General features: G+C 61.6%; 1 protein-coding gene across 1 annotated transcript in view; it reads right to left on the bottom strand.

The window, feature by feature from the left end:
• Positions 1-15613, bottom strand: part of LOC100075935 (cytochrome P450 26B1) — a 29659-nt gene extending 14046 nt beyond the window's left edge. Inside the window, exons 1-2 of the mRNA XM_029046562.2 lie at positions 14446-15613; positions 9937-10161 (exon numbers count right to left, since the gene is read on the bottom strand). Of these exons, the coding sequence (XP_028902395.1) occupies positions 9937-10161; positions 14446-14649 (429 nt within the window). The 5' untranslated portion in view covers positions 14650-15613. The remainder of the gene's footprint in view (positions 1-9936; positions 10162-14445) is intronic.
• Positions 15614-18652: the final 3039 nt, after the last annotated feature.

Genomic DNA, 18652 nt, shown 5'->3' with positions numbered 1-18652 from the left:
AGTGACCGGAGCATGAGGGGTTAAGCCTGTGCCCGGGGAGCGGGACGGGTGGTCCCCTCGTCCCGCCGTCCCCCCTCCTCTCCCTGACTGGCTCCTGCCCTCCTGTGGGGGGTTGGGGGGGGGGGGGCGCCTCTGCACAGATCCGTAATTGTGACATTTGCTGGGTGCTGGCCCGCCCCCAGCCCTCCGTCTACCCTTCCGCTTTCCCTTGGCTCGGCCGGAGCCAAGCGAGTGAGAGAGAGAGAGAGTGAGCAAAGTCAGTGCTGGGGGCCAGCCGGAGCCTCCCCGCCTTCGCGCCAGGTCAGCGGGAGGTCGGACCGCCCGGTGGTTAGCGCGGCGGGGGGGCGGCGGGGGCGGGCACGGCAGCGGCCAGGCTGGCTGCGAGACCTCAGGCGAGACGCCGAACCTCTCCGGTTCCACGGGCGCCAGCTGCACGGGGTGATGAGGGCTGATGTCTCCCACTGTTCCCCCCCCAGCCCCCAAGACTGCCCGGATGGAATGCCCAGGGTTGCTCCTATCCCCACCTCCCCATCTTCGGCCAGAGCCGAACGTTTCCGAATACGGTCGGCCTGCCCGGTCTGCGCTCTGCAACCGCCCGGCTGATCCCGATGACTCTTGCCCCCTGTCCAACCGGTGCTCTCAGTGCTCGGAGAGCACTCTCCCTTGCTGCTGGTCTCCCCTGCTCAGGGAGAGTGTAGGAGGGGCCTAGACTAACGGAGCCTTTATCAGAAGCCAGGGGTGCCCACAAATGACACAGTAACTCCCAGGGCCCAGAGCACTGGGCCCCTGGAAAGAACTTCACTGGGTTTCATCTCGTCTCTCCCCCCGCCTCGGCGCCCAACTGACCCTCTGCTCGGCCAGGCGGGAAGCGGTCCCGCCTGTTCATTCAGCTCCATACCGGCATCCCGAATGCCTCCGGCAGGGAAAGGGGAAACCGGGGAGTGGAGGGGAAGATTAGAACCGAGAGCCAGAGCGACGGGGTGGATGGGGCCACCTCTGGAGAAGGGGACTTCCTCCCTGCTTCTCCTTTTTATACTGGGATCCCATGGGGCCTCTGCCTCCCTCACCACCAGGCAACTGCGGAATGCCCACCCGGTGCCCAACACAAGCAAGAAGCCATTCGTCTCCGAGGAGCCACTGCAGCCCTAAGACCCTCGACCTGGCTTGTGAGGTCACCCACTCCAGCCCCTTGCTACCACAGAAGGGAAAGCTCCAGATTGGGGGTTTCAGGTGCCAGGGATGGAGAACCTTTCCTCTCCCCCTCCCTCCCTTGATTGCCCGCTCTTGGGTCTAATCTGGCTGCTGGTCGGGAAGTCCTTCCTGAGGTCTAACCCAATTGCTTCCTGCTGCAGTAAAGCCTCTCTCCTCTGCTTTGGTCCTTGAGGGGCAGGAGGAAAAGCAGACCAATCCCTCCCCAAAAAACTCTGCCAAGTCTTTCGGCGGCCTGGTTCAGTGCGCCTTCAGCCTTCCTTTAGACTATAAGCTCCTTGTGGGCAGGGAACATGTCTAACACTCTGTTGTGCTGTTCTGTACTCTCTCAAGCATTTAGTACAGAGTTCGGCCCACAGTAAGTGCTCAATAAATACCACCGATGGATTGATTGATTGTATTCTCCAAGGCAAATCCTCCCAGCAACTTTCATCCGCTCCCAACATCTTTTCCTCCTCATTAAGGATGGGAGAAAATCTGTAAGCTCTTCGTGGGCAGGGAACGTTCATTCAGTCGCATTTCATTCGATTGCATTTTTCAGCGCTTACTGTGGGCAGACCACTGTACTAAACGCTTGGGAGAGTACAGTGTAACAATAAACCGACTCGTTCCCCGCCGACAACAAGCTTCTAGTCTAGAGATGACTACCAACTCTGTGGTATTGTACTCTCCCGAGCACTTGGTACGGTGCTCTGCACCCAGTAAGAATTCAATGAATTCGACTGCTTGAAAAATACAGTGGATGGAGAACACACACGTGCACGTGCACAAACACACACACACACACACACACACACACAGAGTCCCCTCGCTGCCGGCTGCCGGTCTAGGTCAGGAGGAGGGGAAAGAGGTAGTCTCCGGGACGGAGACGGGTGACTCAGTCCTTGAGGAATGGAGCGGGCTGTAGAGGGGACGGGAGGGCTGCCCAGTCAAACCCACCCCTGGCACGTCCCGATGCCTGGAAAATCGAGGTATCAGGTAGCAATGGCCCAGGCAGGAGCCCCCGGGCGCGGGGGCAAAGAGCCGTACACTTTATATTACATCCACAGCGAGAGAGACTTTTCCAGCCTCTTGACATATAATCCCGGCCAAGCACGGCCAAGCTTCCTCATCGCCTTCCCTTTGACCCTTCCCCCACACCACCCCCGCTCGCGTCCCAAAAGCCTCCCTGTTCCCGCCATGGGCTGGAGGAACCTCAGGGCCGGAGAGGACCCTGCGGGATTGATGCCCTGCCAACCCGCCCCGCAGACTGTTGGGAATTTCTCTTAGCTAAAAGTGCCAGCAGAGCCTCACGGGGGGTGAAACCTGCAAGAGCTCCACGGTCCGGGGACAGCGGGGGTGGACGAGAAGACCCCCTAGTAGTCCCCGGTGGGGAGAGACAGACCCAGGACCCAGGCTGGATCCCACAGCTTCCCCTTCCTCCACCGCCGCCAGCCTGCTCGAGGGGTCGGGACGGGCTCTGCGCGGTTGGATTCAGGGCAGAGGGTGAGACCCCCACGCCGGCGGGTATTGGTCACCCTGCACAGCAACAGTGCGCACCCCAGAACCTGGATGAGCAGAGAGTCCCAAACTGGGGGAGGAATCCGTCAGAGGGAGGGGGCTGAGGAATGTCAAGAGGTCTGTGGACAGCCAGGGGACCATCCTAAGCCGGTCTCCAACCCTGAGTGTCCCCTCAACCTCCGCCTTCCTCGCCACTAAGTCATCGAAACTCTATCAGGAGCCTGCCTTCCCGGATCCTGCCCACCGGACCCCAAGTCATGCCATTCATCCAGCACGGCGCAGTGGCTGGAGCCCGGACCCGGGAGTCGGAAGGTCATGCCTTCAAATCCCGGGTCCACCACTTGTCTGCTGCGTGACCATGGGCAGGTCAGTTCACTTCTCTGGACCTCAGTTACCTCATCTGTAAAAATGGGGATGGGGCCTGGGAGCCCCAGGTGGGACAGGGGCCGCGTCCAACCCGATTTACTTGTATCCACCCCAACACTCAGTGCAGTGCCTGGCCCATAGTAAACCAGCCCCGTTAGAAGTAAATGAAATGAGAGATCCATACGTAAGTGCTGTGGGGCGAGGGGATGGGGGAAGAGCAGAGGGAGCCAGTCAGTTCCCACTAGCTCTAGCGTCGTGTCCCCCAGGGCCAGCCCTGTGTTCCGGCCGGTTCAGGCTCGGTTTCCCCGCTAGCTCCAGCTCAACCTCATCATCGCGTCCCGGTCAGTTTTAGCTGAGACGAAGGCTCCGGCTTTTCTCCCTCGGCCCCTCTCCAGCACAGGGTGCTGCACCCAGAGGGCGCTCAGCTCCCGAGGATGAAAGTCCCTCAAGGTTAGCCTTTGCGGAGCCGGCTGGAAGCCCAGAGAGAGAGAGAGCTCCGCTCTAAACCTTGAATTCCTCTCCCTCCGCAGTCTCCCGTGCCGAAAGGAGAGCGTGCGGGGGTCTCGGAGCTGGGACTCCGGCTGCTCGCGCAAGTAGCAGCTGGAGAGAGAGCTTGGCGGCCTTCCCTGCCTCCCCCTCCTCCAGACTCTCCGCTTCCTTCCCCATCCTATCAGCCCGGAGGCCTTGGCTTCGCCGACCGGCTCCCTATCTGCCGAAGAGCCCACGGCCGCCCGGGCTTGCGCCATCCACCTCCTCCACCTCCTCCTCCCCCGGCCGGGCTCCTGCCCCCAGCCGCTACAGTAGCAAGAGTGAAGGACGCGGCTTTGGCAAGCATCGCCGCGCCGGGCCGGTGCGGGGAATCACCGGTCAGGGATCCCCATTTTAGCCGGGGGGGCCTCCCGGGAACACCTGGGCCACCCCATTCCTGCTGGGTGGTGGCGACCCGCCCCAGAAGTGGATGCCTTTCGGAAACCCCTAACCACCAAACAAAGCCTGAGGGGGAAGACCCCAGGGCCCGTCTGCCTCCCTCAACGAGGCTGGAGAAACCGAGGCATAGAGAAACGCCGGGAGGGATGGAAGGTCAGGCCAACGTGGCCGCTCCTTGGGACCGAACAGGGGCAGTTCTCAGTCCCAACTGCTTCTGGAAGAAAGGGAAATTACCCAGAGTGGGGGGGGTCCTTGGCCTCCAGGTCCCAATCTCCAGATGGGCCTGCAGTTGCAGGGATTCAAGTTAGAGCAGAAGCAGCAGCTTGGCCTAGTGGCGAGAGCACGGGCTCGGGAGTCGGAGGACGTTGATTCTAATCCCGGATCCACCGCCTGTCTGCTGCGTGACCTTGGGCAAGTCACTTCACTTCTCTGGACCCTAGTGACCTCATCTGTAAAATGGGGATTAAGACTGCGAGCCCACGTGGGACAACCTGATCGCCTTGTATCCACCCTAATGCTTAGACCAGTGCTTGGCACATAGTAAGTGCTTACCGAATACCATCATCATCACTATTATTATTATTATCCCAGGAGAAATGCCCGAGACTGGGAGGGGTGGGAAGCACTGGACTGAATGACCCAGGGAGGCTGATGGGGCTCACACCCTCGGGACTCAGAATGCAATCTCCATTTCCCCCTTCCGCCCTCGCCCCACCACAACCTCCGGACCGGTCCTCTGGCCCCCACCCCCAGCCGGTGCGGAGACAGTGACCTCCGCTGCCGGACTCGTCGGGTGTCTCCCTGCGAAGAGCTTGACAAATTGGAGGCGGCTGCCAGAGAAGAGCCATAAACGTGATTAATGGGCTGAGCAGGCTGATTCCCCAGAGGAAGATGAAAAGCTTTGAATCTGGGCCGCTGGCTGAGTGACAGCGAGGGAGGAGGCGGGAGGTGGGGCTGAAGGGGAGAGGAGGAGGAAGACGGGGAAGAGGAGGAGGATGAAGACGCAATGAAGGAAAGCCAATTACCCCCAGAAGCCAACATGACTGCAAGAGCTCGAGGCAAGGGCATGGGCAGGGAATATGTCTGTTTATTGTTATAGTTTACTCTCCCGAGAGTTTAGTATCGTGCTCTGCACACAGTAAGGGCCCAATAAATACGATTGAATGAATGGATATTCCAATCCTTTAGGCCCCAGCCTCAGTTCCTTCGGCCTCCCCGGCAGATTCGACCCGGGCCCGGCCCCGGAGTCACCGGCACGGCCGCGGCCGGATGGACTTCTGGGCTCGAGCCCCCCGGTACCGGTCAGACCTGGGGGTCCCCCCGCCCCCCACCGTGCACTCTGGGGAAGCCCAGTCGGGGCCAGGGTCGAGGGAAGGAGGGCTGGGCTCACCCGGGCCGGCTGGGCCCCCAAGAGTGGAATAATGGGGAGCCTGAGGGGAAGGGAAGGCAGGGAGAGGGAGGGGTGTCAAGTCTGTAGCCACAGAACACTGAGGGCCAGGGGCAGAGACCGTGGGCGGGAGGCGGGGAGGGCCCCGGAGCCGGGGGCGAAGCGAGCGAGGGTCTCCCTGCCCACTTGCCCCTGCAGGGAGAGCCCGTCTCCTATCACCGGCGGGGAAGCCTCAGCGAGGTAACCTCGTGGCCTGCCCCAACCCCCACCACAGCTCCGCCTCGCCAGCCAGCTGGGCAGTGGCTACGTTTAAAAATAAAGCTGCTTTTTAAAAACAGAAACCCGTTTCCACTACATCATCCTCAGAGGGGTTTGGTGGAGGCCGTCGGCTGGTGTGGTTTTGCTGAACTGCCCGTCCAAACCATGGCGGCCCGCAGATGGCTTCAGCATTAATCCAAACAAACACACCAACAGACGGCAATTAGCACCCTCTCGGGGGCCGGGGGGAGGTGAAAGGAAGACCCCACCACTCCCTGAGACGTGATCGCCTGTCCCGGCTCCGCCCCCGGACCACTCTGGGCCTCAGTTTCCTCATCTGCACAAGAATTCTGTGAGTCTCCCGGAACGCTTGAGCAGAAGGCTCTCCAGCCCCCTACCTCCAAAAGGAGGAATGTCCAAACCAGCCCTGGATCAATTCTTGCAGGATTGTTACTTCCGGGGCTCATCGTGAGAGAAAAGGGAGCCCGTCTATGAAGACACTCTGAGCGGTGGGCAAGGAAGATGCCTCAAACCCAAGGAAGGGTCCCCGTTATTAATATGGTCCTCCTCATCTCCAACTCCTGCTAGTGCCGGGGCCTCTCGGAAGCTGTCTCAACAGCTCAACGAGTGCGAACCCGCCAGCATTATAAGACCCCAGGCAACATCACCAGCCTCTCTGTCTATACCACCGGAGAGGATCGTTCAGAGTCTTTTGGGTGACGCCTGAAGTAGGTTAAACCAGGCTGGATTATTGGCAGCAGGGAGTGGTGGTGGAACTCACTTTCAACTGGTCCTGCTTATGCAACTGGACCTACACCATTGCATGCTCCAAAGAATTCGAGTAACGACAGCCTACGTCTACACTATTGTTCATTCCAGCAGGGTGAGTCGAATCCTTTCTAATGCGGGTCGCCTCAACCCAGATCCTCCCTGCGTTTATTACCGCTCTAGCCCAAGGGTTCCAGAGCAGAGACGGTGGGGACTGCAGACGGCAGAGACCCTGCTGGTCCACAGAGCTGCGTCCACACCTTTCCAAAAACTCGCGCCTGAAGCCCAGTACCGGACGAGACTGCAGAAAAAAGCCCTTAGACTGAGGGGCCCCTGCCCTTTCCCCCGCCTCCATCTGGGACTGCACGGAACCAGAATCAGGCCCTCGGGGGGGGGGGGGGGGATCTTTCGCTGTTTCCATCCGTCACACTCCCCAAGGTTAATTGATGCCCTCCCCGCAAGAACGCCTTCCTTGGGAGTCTATCCTAAATCCCTCTGGCTGCAAAAAATCCCCCCCTTCCGACTCATCCCCAGTGCAGATGTGGAACGGCTCACTATCCTCCTGACCAAGGCAAGGCCGGGTCGAGATCAGTGGCTGCTTAGCATTCTCTTAACCAGTCAAACCACCCCGACTCCTTGGACCTTCCCTGACGGGCCTTATCTCCCAGCCCCTGTCGAGTTCCTGAGGAAGCCCCTCTGAACATGCCGGGGCATCCAGGATGGGCTCCTGGCTTCAGATTGCTCTGAGGGTCCTATCTCACGAGCTCCCCTCTGCCTCTTCCTCTCTCATGCCCCCTTTCCTAACCCCCGACACCTCTCCTCTCACTCAATGCTCTCCCTCTCCCTGCCCATCTCTCTTTCTAGCCCTATGACCGTCTCTCTCTTCTTCAATCAATTAATGGTATTTATTGAGCATTTGCTCGGTACAGAGCTCCATACTGAGCACATTGGAGAGTACAGTAAATGATCCCTGCCTTCGAGGAACTTGCGACTCGGTAGGATTTTTTGCCTACCTATTGGAGGTTGCCCCTCTCAGGGTCCCACCTGGAAAGTTTCCAGCACTCTACCAGTCTCGACTATGGGAGGGAGAGTCGAGCCGAGGCCTATCCATTCCATTCCTAGCTTGGGCAGTGGCTGGCGAGTGGAAGGCCATCTGCTAACGACTCACCTGTGCTGGGCAGCAGAGGCACGGGAGAGAGTCGAGGGTGGCGACTCAAGTTTACTGCGTGGAAGAGGCGACAATAAACCACTTTTGGATTTTGATCGAGAAAACCCTAAGGATCCTCTACCAGAACGAGCGCAGGTGGAGGTGGGGCGTCCTGGGGGAGATGTGTCCACGGCTGTGGGTCGGGGACGAGCCGCCGGCGTAAGACGAGACAATCGAGCGTTGAGGACTGTACTGGGCACCTACTGGGGTGGAGCCCTGTATGGGCATGAGTAAACACCAACGATATTCGGCACGGTCCTTGTGAAATGATCTCTCTGTGGCAGAGGAAACTATAGATCACAAAGGACCCGGTGTCCAGGTTTTCGGAGGCAAAAGTAAAAGGGAGAGAAAAAGAGGCCTGAGACCAGTGATGGGGAGGTATGGATGGGAGGTCCCTCGTCCTCTACCGTTTTCTCCTCGCACTTTTTTTCTGATATTCGTTAAGCATTTATTTTGTGCTAGACACCGCTAATCAGGTTGGACACGGGAGCTGGGATTAGAACCCAAGTCTTTTGACTTGCAGGCCCGCGTTCTACCCCCTAGGCCATGCTGCTTCCCGATGGCTCCAAAGAGGTTCCCCCCACCCCCCACCCTTTGGGAAGGGGGCTGGGATGGAAGGGGGGGAACCTACTGCCTCCCCGGAGCAGAATTCCCAGACAAGCCCTCTCCATCCTCCTCCCGCGGCGCCGTTCTAGGAAGCGACGGTGCGGGGCCCAAAGTTGGGATTCGATAAATCGGAGATCCCACCCGGGTGGATTCCCGGGGGGAGGGGGAGGAGGGAGGCCGGGCTCTGTGGAGGGAGGGGGGCGATTCTCTCCTGGGCTCTGTCTGAACCCCGGCCACCCCCGCAGAAAAAGCTGCCGTTAAGGGGAGGGCCCGGGCCCATCGCCGCTTTAAGACGGGAAATTGGCGACGATTCGCCCCCTTCCCCCGCCCCATTCCCTGCTCCTCCTCCTCCTCCTCCTCCTCCTCTTCCTCCTCCTCCTCCTCCCCCTCCTCCCCCCCTCGCTTCGGCTCCTGTGGCGATCGGGGGCTCGGGGTTACTGCAGTTCAAACAGCACGTGCCGCCGGGCTGGTGCGGGCAAGACGCGGGATCGGGATGGAGAGAGGGTTTCTCCCCGTGGCTCTCCATCCCGGCCCTCGGGAAACGGGAAGAGCAAACATCCGCTTTCCCTTCCTCTTTAAGGAGGGGGCAGGGAGACTTCCCGGGGCCCCGGTGCTTCCCCGGCCGGTCCCTCCCGCCGCCCTCCCGCACCTCCAGGCGCGGAGCGGCCGGCAATGCGGGGGGCGGCCGGGCGGCCGGAGGCTCCCCCGCCCCCGCCCCTCAACCGGGGCATCCCCCTGCCTCTCCATCGCCCTTTTAAATTCCTCAAAGGAAGCTCCGGCAGGAGCGGAAGGGGTTTAGCTGTCGCCGGAGTCCCCAGCCCCCGGCCCCGTCCACCGCCCGGACTCGGATCCCGACCCCGGCCACTCGCCCTGGCTTGGATACCGGTCCGTCCGCTGGCCCTGCCCCGGACCCTCACCCCCGTCCGGTCACCCTGCCCCGGACCCCCACCCCCCGTCCCATCCCCTGCCCGGGGGCCCCCACCTTCTTCCACTCCCCCAACCCCGGACCCCGACCCGATCGGAGCCCCCTGCCCTCAACCCCCATCCATCTGGTCACCTTGCCCCGGACCCCCACGCCGGTCCACTCCCCCTGCCCCGCACCTCGACCCATCTGGTCACCCGGCCCCCCCACCCCGTCCTCTCCCCCTGCCCCGGACCCCGACCCCTCTGGCCACCCTGCCCCGGACCCCCACGCCGGTCCACTCCCCCTGCCCCGGACCCCGACCCCTCTGGTCACCCTGCCCCGGACCCCCACGCCGGTCCACTCCCCCTGCCCCGGACCCATCTGGTCACCCTGCGTCGGCCGCCCCAGCCCCGTCCTCTCCCCCCCAGCCCCGTACCCCGACCCAACCGGTCACCCCGCCCGGGCGAGGTGGTCCGTCTCGGCGGACAGAGACCGCGGCCTCCCTGGCCCTGAGACCCCCGCCCTCCCCAACGGAGGCCCGGGGGGGTCGCTCGGGCAGGTGCTGGGGCCGTGGGCCAGCGGCGGGGGCGGGGTGGCCCGCGGGTCCTCGCCGTGGCGGGGAGCGGCCCCCCGGGGCGGCGGCGGAGGACGTCTCTCCGCGCCCGGCAGGGGGCGCTGCTCGACGGGGGAGCCGCGCCCGGAAAATCGGTCGGGGCGACGGAAAACCGGGCCCTCCCCGCAGCACGTGCCGCGAAGGGTGCCGGTGCGGGGGGCCCGGGAGCGGGCGGGGTGGGGGGCCCTTACCTTCCTCTTGCTGCGGTGGATGTCCCCGATGGAGTTGGCCACGGTGTTGGGGCCGAGGAGCATGCGGGTGCTTCGCGGCCACTCGGTGCTGACCAGGTGGTGCTCGCCCATGAGAATCTTGCGCACGTTTTCGGCGCCGGTGACGCGGATGAGCGGCCGCCCCAGCAGGTGGGTCTTGAAGACGTTTCCGTAGCGCTCCCGCCGCGAAGACTGGAAGCAAGAGCCCTGGGACAGGGGGGAGGACCGACAGACCGACACCTCTGAGACCCTCATCCGGGGGGTCCGGGGCAGGGGGACCAGATGAGTGGGGGTCCTGGGCAGGGGGAGCGGACGGGCCTGGGGGTCTGGGGCGGGGGCACCAGATAGAGTCGAGGTCCGGGGCAGGGGCCGCAGATCGGGTCGTGGTTCAGGGTTGGGTGATTGGAAGAAGGTGGGGGGCCGGGGCAGGGAAGAGGACGGGGGAGCCCATCCCCAATCATTCAGTCGTATCTACTGAGCGTCCTTTGGGTGCAGAGCGCTGTCCTGAGCCCTTGGCGTGTACAATTCGGCGACAGATAGAGGCCATCCCTGCCCAACAACGGGCTAGAACAGTGCTCGGCACATAGTAAGCGCTTAACAGATATCATCACCCTCATCGACGGGCTCACTGGTCGATCAGATTATTTCCTCCTGGGGAAAAGCCGCCCCCCTCCACTAACCATCGCAGATCAAGAGAAGCAGTGCGGGCCTGGGAGGGGGGAGGTCGGGGGTACGGATCCCGACCCCCACCCCTTGGCTGCTGGGTGACCTTGGGCCTCAGTTCCCTCATCGGTAAGATGGGGGTTGGGGCCGTGAGCCCCACGTGGGCCAGGGACTGTGTCCAACCCGATTTGCCGGTATCCACCCCAGCGCTTAGCCCATAGTAAGCGCTTAGCGAATACCGTCATCGTTATTATTATCTAGCGTATCCCACCTGCCCCGGCGGGATGGAGGGGAGAGGGAGGGGGGGACGCTTCGCCGGCCCCTTTCCTCCCTGTCCATCCACCCGGCTCTCCTGGAGGGATTTTCCCATTTAAAACATTATTCTGGGCAAGTACGTGTTGATGTTGTCATCCCCTGCCTCTTGGGGACCTAGCGAAGGTCGGTTCGACGAGAGAAAATAAATAAACAAATCTGGGGAAACGTGTCTTCCCTCCGCTCTCCCTCGGCGAGGCCCACCAAGGGGCTTCCGGATCGACCCGACCCGACTCGCCCCCTGCTTGTCCCTGCTGTGTGACCTTGGGCAAGTCACTTGTTTCTCTGGGCCTCGGTCCCCTCGTCTGGAAAAGGGGGACGGAGACCCGGAGCCCCTCGTGCGTCCAACCCGATCTGCTTGGGTCCACCCCAGCCCTTAGCACAGTGCCCGGCACTCGAGTGAGCGCTTAACAAATACCGCTATTATTATGATTATTATTGTTACCGTCGGGTTGCGGGAGGGGCTGGGGGGGGAGGCCGGAGGGGGGCCCCGGGGGCCCTCCGCGCGTTATTCCGGGAGAAATGGGGAGGGGTCGGCCCCCTCCCCCCGCTTCCCCAGCTCCGCCCGAGCGAGACACAGAAGCGGTTGTGTGTGAGCCGCGGGTCAATTACGGGCGATTAGGCGACAGTGTAAACCCGGGACAGGTAATCCGATCCCGTAGGCCCGGGGAAGGCGCAGGGTGGGATGGAATGGGGAGGGGGCCTGGGGCCGGAGGGGAGGGTCCGCCCCACACTCACCGAGGAGGAGGGTTTGGACGCCCAGAGGAAATGGGTCCGCAGCAGCCCCGCACTCCTGGACCCCTCGCAGGGGTCTCAAAGGGACGGGGGGGGGGGGGGTGGCAGGAAGGGGTATCCTGGGGGGGGGGGGCTTTCCTTTCTGACGTCTGCATCCCCCTCCCCCCATTGCCTGACCCTCCAAACCCTTTAACCCGTCGTAGGCCGGAGGCCGAGGAAAGTAGTTACCTGTCCTCTTCAGCCCCCTCCCCCCAGGGGGGGTCGGGATAACGTGACCCCCCCCCCCAGCCCCAGCCCCCCACACTGTCTCTCTGTCTGTCTCCCTCTCCCCGACTGGAAGCGACCCTGCGGGACCAAGGGCGAGGTCTTTTTTCCAGTTAGGGCCGCCCCTCCCACCGCCCCCTGACTCAAGACTGAGCCCCCCGCCCCAAACGCACACATATCCTCCCCCCGCCCCCCCCCATCCACATCTGTCTGTCTGTCTCGCTCACGTTGCAATATTCTTTAAAGGGAATCTGCAGCTCTGGGCTTTTTAATCACTTTCCCACATGCTCCATAAGTTTCTCGAGGGGAGAGCTAATCTCCCAGGAGCAGAGAGTTGGGGAGCGGGGGGGGGGGGGGCAGAAAGGAAATCCAGGAGGGTCGAAAACACCGGAAAAAAATAGAGGGGGGGAGAGGGAAGAGGGGGAGGGACCACTTTAACTTGATGAAGACCCCCGTCGGTTTTCTCAGGTCGGTTGCCTGGACCCTATTAAGGGGTCGCCGCTTCCTAAAGAGGAGGGGGATTTGGGGGGCGGGGGGGGGGGAACCTACCGGACTCTTTCTTGTAGGGATTTGGGGGTTTGGATTGAAGGAGAGGGAGGGAGATCTTGCCTGCGCCCTTCTCTGTGTCTGTCTTTCTGCCTGTCTCTCTCCGTCTCTGTCTCCCCGTCGGTCTCCCTGTCTCTCTGCATCTCTCCGTCTCTGTTTTCTTTCCTTCTCCCCCCCCCCCCCCGCCCCAGGGGCGGGCGGGCTTCGCGAGGGGGCGCAGACGACCCCGGCCCCCGATGCGCGTAACTCCAATTAAAGGGCGCTGGTCGGGAGCCTTAATAAAGACTCATTTGTCCCCGCTTCCCCGACCTCACAAAGGCACCTTCATACGGCAGCCCGCTCCAGCCCGCGTCCAATTCATACAGAAATTCGGTATTTTTAGCCCTGGACTCTGTTTAGACGGAGGAGCGCGTTGGAAGCGGAGAGCCCTCGGAGGAACCCCTGTAAAATCTGATAAATGGCTCGGGGAAAAAAAAAAAGTCATAATAATAAAGCCCTATTGAGAGAGGGGCGGTTCGCTCCTGTGGCGCCGGGACCCAGGCCCCCCAACCTTCCCGCCGCCGACTGGGGAGGGGGGAGGGGAGGGAGAGGAGAGGAGGGGGTTCTCCAACGACCCCCCACCCCCAACACCTTAGGCTTAAAAGTCCCGGCGGACCCCTCTCGGGACGTTAGAAAGGGGTCGGTTACTATTATTTCACTACTGGATTTTTCCCAACTCTTCTGCCCGGCCCTTATCCCCTCCAGCCAGGAGGGCGACCTCCCCTCGTCCCCTTCCCCACCCCGGATCCGTGGCCGCCCCCCATCAACCCCGCCACCGTCCCCGGACAGAGGAAGAAGAGACCCCCCCCCCCTTTTTCGGGACCCCCAATTCCCAGCCCACAAGAAGGACTTTTCGGGGCATGGGGTCGGCGGGGAATCCGGTCCTCCCCGCCCCCACCTCGAAATCCATACCCGGACTTGGTTCAAGTTACCCCCCTCCCCTGCCGCCCCTCCCTCCGTTTCCAAATCGGATTTTCCTTTCTTTTCCGCCCCCCGGTTTTCCACTGGTTCCCCCCGCGCCGCCCCAGACCCTCGCCCGCCTTTTAGGAGGCCAGGATGGAGAGAGGCGGGGGAGCGCTAGACACTGCGGCCGGCGCTGGATGTCGTGCCCCGGCGTTAATCCCGAGCTCGTCTCCCCACGACCCCCAGCCCCCCACCCCCATCTCCGCCAGGACCACCTTGAACCGGTTTCAACCCGGCGCCTTTTCCAACAAAACCCGGGGTGAATTCTTCACCTACAAATCTCTACCTGGCCGGCCAACCCTCCTCACACCTTGATTTTTCTTTTCTCTTTTTTTCTTGCTTTAACCTTCGCCCCCCTGACCCGAGCCACCCTAACCCCCTGAAACGGGCCCGGGCCGACCCCTTCCTTAAAGAGGCGACCCCCCTCCTCGCCTTCTTCGCTGTCCGGCTGCCGAGGGGCTGGGGAATGGTCCGGGGAGGAGAGAGGGGATTTGGGGGGCGTTGGGGCAGGACAGATGCGACCCCTCACGCGCCCCCCGCTCCTCAATTCCGACCCTTCCCCATCCAGAGAGCCAAGGACACCCTCCCCACCACGAAGCGGTCCCGCAGACCGGTGGGGGGGCTCGGATGCCCGCTTTTGGGGGGAGGGTTTAGACCCCGGGCCCCTCGTCCCACCACCACCGGCCACCGCGGAAAGCGGGTGCCCTAAACTTGTCCGCCCCCGTTCCTCCCCCCGGCACCCCCTTCCCCGGCCCGCCCGGGACCCTCACCCTCGCCCCGATCCCCCCCTTTCCATCACCTCTTCTCACCGACCGGCCCTTCCACCTCTCCCAAGCCAAGGACCCCTTCCTTCCCCCCGGGGGCTCGGGGAGAGATGGATTTAGGGACCGGTGGGAGGGACGGACCGTTGAGCCCTAGGCGCCCCCCACCCCAGGGCTGCACCGGGAGCGCGGGCCGGCGATGCCTTACCTGCAGTAGCCAGTGGCAAGTCTCTCCGATTAAAGGGAAGCCCATGGAGCCTTTGGGCATGGGGAGGCGACAGCTCTTGTCCCGGGTGACGGCCCAGCGGAGCTGCCACAGCTGCTGTGACACCGCCAGGAGCAGGGTCACCGAAACCAAGCAGGCGGCCAAGGTGGCCAGCGCGGACACCAGATCAAAACTCTCGAAAAGCATATTTCTGGGCTGCTGGGCGGCCGGGGGGACGGAGCGGAGGTGGGAGGGACCGCTGCAGTGGGGGGAGGGGAGGGAGGCCAAAGGGGGGGGCGAAAGAGAGACGGGGGTCTCTGGGTCCTGGAGGGGGGGGACTCACACAACGTTTTTCCAAAGTGGGGAAAGGGGGAAAGGCTGGGGGAAGCGAGGAGTTTTCCTTTTTGTTGGTTTTGTTTGGGGGGTGGGGGGTTGTTTGCTTTTTTTTCTTTTAAAAAAAAAGTTAAGGCGATTCCAAGTGTGACTTTTGGTCCTTTATCGGGGGAACGTGAAAGGGGCTGGCGGGCTACCTGCCGGCCCCCCCCCCGCCCCCCGAAAACTTTGGCGGAGCTGTGCCCAGCCCCTCCGCACCCCTCGGGCGCTCGCCCCCAAAAGGCGACCGTCTAGTCCAGAAAGAAATCGAAAAAAAAAAATCCGACCGAAAAACAAAACGAAAAAGGCCAAAAATCCAAAATCGGGGGAAAAAAAAGAAAGAGAGAAGGAATATCCCCCACGACCCCCAACTTTGGGGGATAAAATGAAAAAGGCGGCGAGAGAGGAAACCCCAGACTCAGTGTCCTGCCAACTTTTAATCAAATCCTTTCCCTGCCCACCCCTAAAAAAGTTATAATTTCTAATTCCCCCCTCCAAAAAAAAAAAAAAACCAAAAAAAAAAAACAAAGAAAAAAAACCAGCAACAAGGTAACAGCAACTGAGCCTGGGGCCGGGGCAAGGGGCAGAGAGGGCAGGGGGGAGAGCAGCGGTGTCAAAATTTCTCTCCCTCCCCTCGAAAAAAAAAAAATTAAAAATTGAGTTGGTGATTGGTATCAATCAAGAAAGGCCGCCGCCAGAGACCCCCAAGACTATTTCTCTCCTCTAGGACTTGCCGGGGAAAAGGAGGCAGGATTTCTGGGCTGGTAGTTAAAAGCCTTGCTCAATGTGGGTTTGCGTCCAAAGAGAGTCAGTGTGTGTGTTTATATAGAGGCGGTGGAGGCTGCGGGCCTTGGGCCAACCCCTCCCTCAACCCCGCCCGCGCAGGGGCTGGGGGCGGAGGGAGAGGCCAGGCCCGGCCTGCGCTGGAGCGTGCCAGGTTTGGATCGTCTCCCAAGGAGCCTCAGCCTGGAAGCAAGGGGACCCGGGATCCCAACTCCATTCTCCTCCCTTCTGCCCCTCCCCCTCCCCTGCTTTTTCTCCTCCCCCCCCCCCTTCCTCCCCTCCTCGTCCTCCACCTCCTCCTCTCCTTGTCCTTCTTCTCCTTTCGCTCTTCCCCCCTCTCCTGCGGGCTGTCGGGCGTCCCCGCACAAGCCTCGCAGACTGAGATCCGGACATCTCCCCCCAAGGCCCCCTTCCCTTTCTCCCGCCTCGCCCCCTCTGCCCTTCCCCCTCCCCACCCCGTCCTTCTCCCCCTCCCCCCACCAGCAATCTCTCCCCCCCCCCCCCGCTCCCCTTTTCCTCTCCCCTTCCCAAATCCTCCTCCAGGATTAGGACAAGGAAAGAGAATTCCCCCCCCCCCCCGCCAACCCACACCCCCTAAACATACCCTTCCTCCTGGAGGGGGAGGGGAGAAGTGTCATCCTCCCCCCCACACACACACACACACTCACACATACGCTCCGCACCCCAGCCCCTCTGCATCCCTGGTTCCATGCATGTCCGCAGCCGGGACCCAGGAGTGCGGCCCTGCCCGGTCCCGCGTTTCCTTCAAATTACAGGGCATGGGGACGAGGGGGTCACGGCGGCGGGGATAAAACATGCACACACACACATCCACAGAAGTTCCATGGTATATTATATATATATACATATATATGGACATCTCTCTATATGCCTATATAGACATATGTGTATAGCTCTATGCATATATTCATATATGCGTACGTATGTATATCTATCTATCTCACATCTGTGTGTCTGTATATCTTTTTTCCTTCCACCTCCCCAACTGGTTCGAGTCCGGCGGCTGGCGGGGCGCAGACACAGCGTGTGCGTGTGAGTGTGTCTCTTCCCCGCCTCTCCGGATCTCTCGCTTTTCTCTTCTCTCCCTCGTCCTTTCCCTTCCTTTTCGTCTCCTCCTTCTCTCTCAAGCGGGGCTGGGGGCGATTGAAGACGATCTGCTCCCCCCCCCCCCCCCCCCCCCCCAAAGTGTGCGCGCGTGCGGATCCGAGCTCTTCTCCTCTCCACCCCCCACCCCCAGCTCCCTACCTGAAGCTTGCATTGCACCCATCCTCCCTTCCCTGGCGTCTCTCTCCCTTCCTCCATCTCTGTCTCTCCCTCTGCTTCTGTCGGGATGGCTCTCTCCCGTCTCCCTTTCCTCGGCCTTCCCTGTCTCTGTCGGTCTCTGTCTCCCCCGACTCTGTGGTCGCCCCCCCCCCCCTCCCCCCGACCCACCCAACCAGCCCCGGTGTCCCCGGGCTACTCCCCTCGGGGGCGCGGTAGCCCAGATCCTAGCGGGTCCCCGCGAAAACTCCCGCTCACTCTTTGCCCTGTAACCCCACCTAGTGGACGGCCCCGGAGCCGCAGCAGCTGCCGGGACCGAGTTTTCCCCCCACCCTCCTTCCCCTCGACCTCCCCCTGCCCTCCCCTCCTGCCCGCTCTCTTCCCCCTTCCTTCCCTTCCTGCCCCCTGCCGTCCCCTGGCCTCATAAAAAAAGCAATCAGGGAGAGGCGGGGTAGTGCGCCTTTGTAGCAGGGGGTCGATTCCCCTGGGCTTGCGAGAGAGAGGGGTCGTAAGGGAAGAATGAAAACTTGTTTACTTTAAAAGTCCATTCCTCTGCCAGTGTGCAAGGCCCTCCCTCCCTCCCTCCCGAGTCAGCCCCACGGCCCAGCCCATCCCAGGACTCTGACTCCGACTGGGTCACTGGACTGTTGGAGGAACCGCTGTGTGGTTGTTACCCTCTTAGAAACATGGTCAGAGATGGAATATCCAACACACCCCCCGACTCTCCCCTCTCCATCCCTGACTGTCCCTCCAGTGATCCAGGACAGAACATCCACCACTCCTGACTCTTCCCTCTCCATCCCTGACCGTGCCTCCGGTGATCCAGCAGGGACCATCCACCACTCCTGACTCTGCCCTCTCCATCCCTCCAGTGGCCCAGCATGGACCGTCCGACCCCCCTGACCCTGACCCAGCAGGGACCACCCAACTCCATGACTCTCCCCTCCCCACCCCGACCGTCCCTCATTTGACCCAACAGGTTCGACTTGCCCCCCTGGATCTGTCCACCCCCCACTGGAATCCCCCTCTGGGGCTCATCTACCCTGAACATTCTTTCCTTGGTAACAGGTGCAGGGACATCCTGTGGGAGGTGGGAGGAGACCCCAACCCGGGCTCCCTCCACTTCAACCCCTCGGCGTTAGTGGGTCCAATTCCCCAGAGGCAGGAACATCTGGGATAATGAGGTTCGCAGGCCTGGCAGCGGGTCGCTCTCGGGGTGCTACTGGGCGACGAGTGCAAGTACCGGCGTCAGAATGGGATGGAAATCAGCTGCTGCGTGACGGGCTCCGCATAACCGAGTTCTTATCCCATGGGCCCGGGGCCGGGACGATGAATGATGCGACGAGGGGACAGGGAACAAACCAGTTACTCCCTGGCGGCTGGGGTGGGCAGAGGGGAGGGGACGAGGGGAGGGAGAGTCCACCCACCCGGACAAACCCTCCCCAGCTGGGACCCCTTCCACGCTGCATCACCTTCTCGATCTGCAGGACTGCAAGAGACCCGTCGCATAACTCGGAGATGGTTTTTTTTTATTTCCTAGGCATTTGTGAAATGGTCACAGAGGTAACGGCAGTTTGCCCTCCTCCCACTCCCTTCTGCGTCACCTGGACTTGCTCCCTTTGTTCATTCCCCTCCCGGCCCCGCAGTACTTAATGCCTGTCTCCCTCATTCTAGACTGTAAGCTCGTTGTGGGCGGGGAGTCTGTTTGATTATTGGTGTATTCTCCAAAGAGCTCAGTACAGTGCTCTGCACACAGTAAAGGCTCAATAAACGC

The sequence above is a fragment of the Ornithorhynchus anatinus genome, chromosome 18 (assembly GCF_004115215.2).
Source record: "Ornithorhynchus anatinus isolate Pmale09 chromosome 18, mOrnAna1.pri.v4, whole genome shotgun sequence".
NCBI classification, from domain to species: Eukaryota; Metazoa; Chordata; class Mammalia; order Monotremata; family Ornithorhynchidae; genus Ornithorhynchus; species Ornithorhynchus anatinus.
The sequence above is the reverse complement of the archived record's forward strand: the minus strand, read 5'-3'. Positions and strand labels throughout refer to the sequence as shown.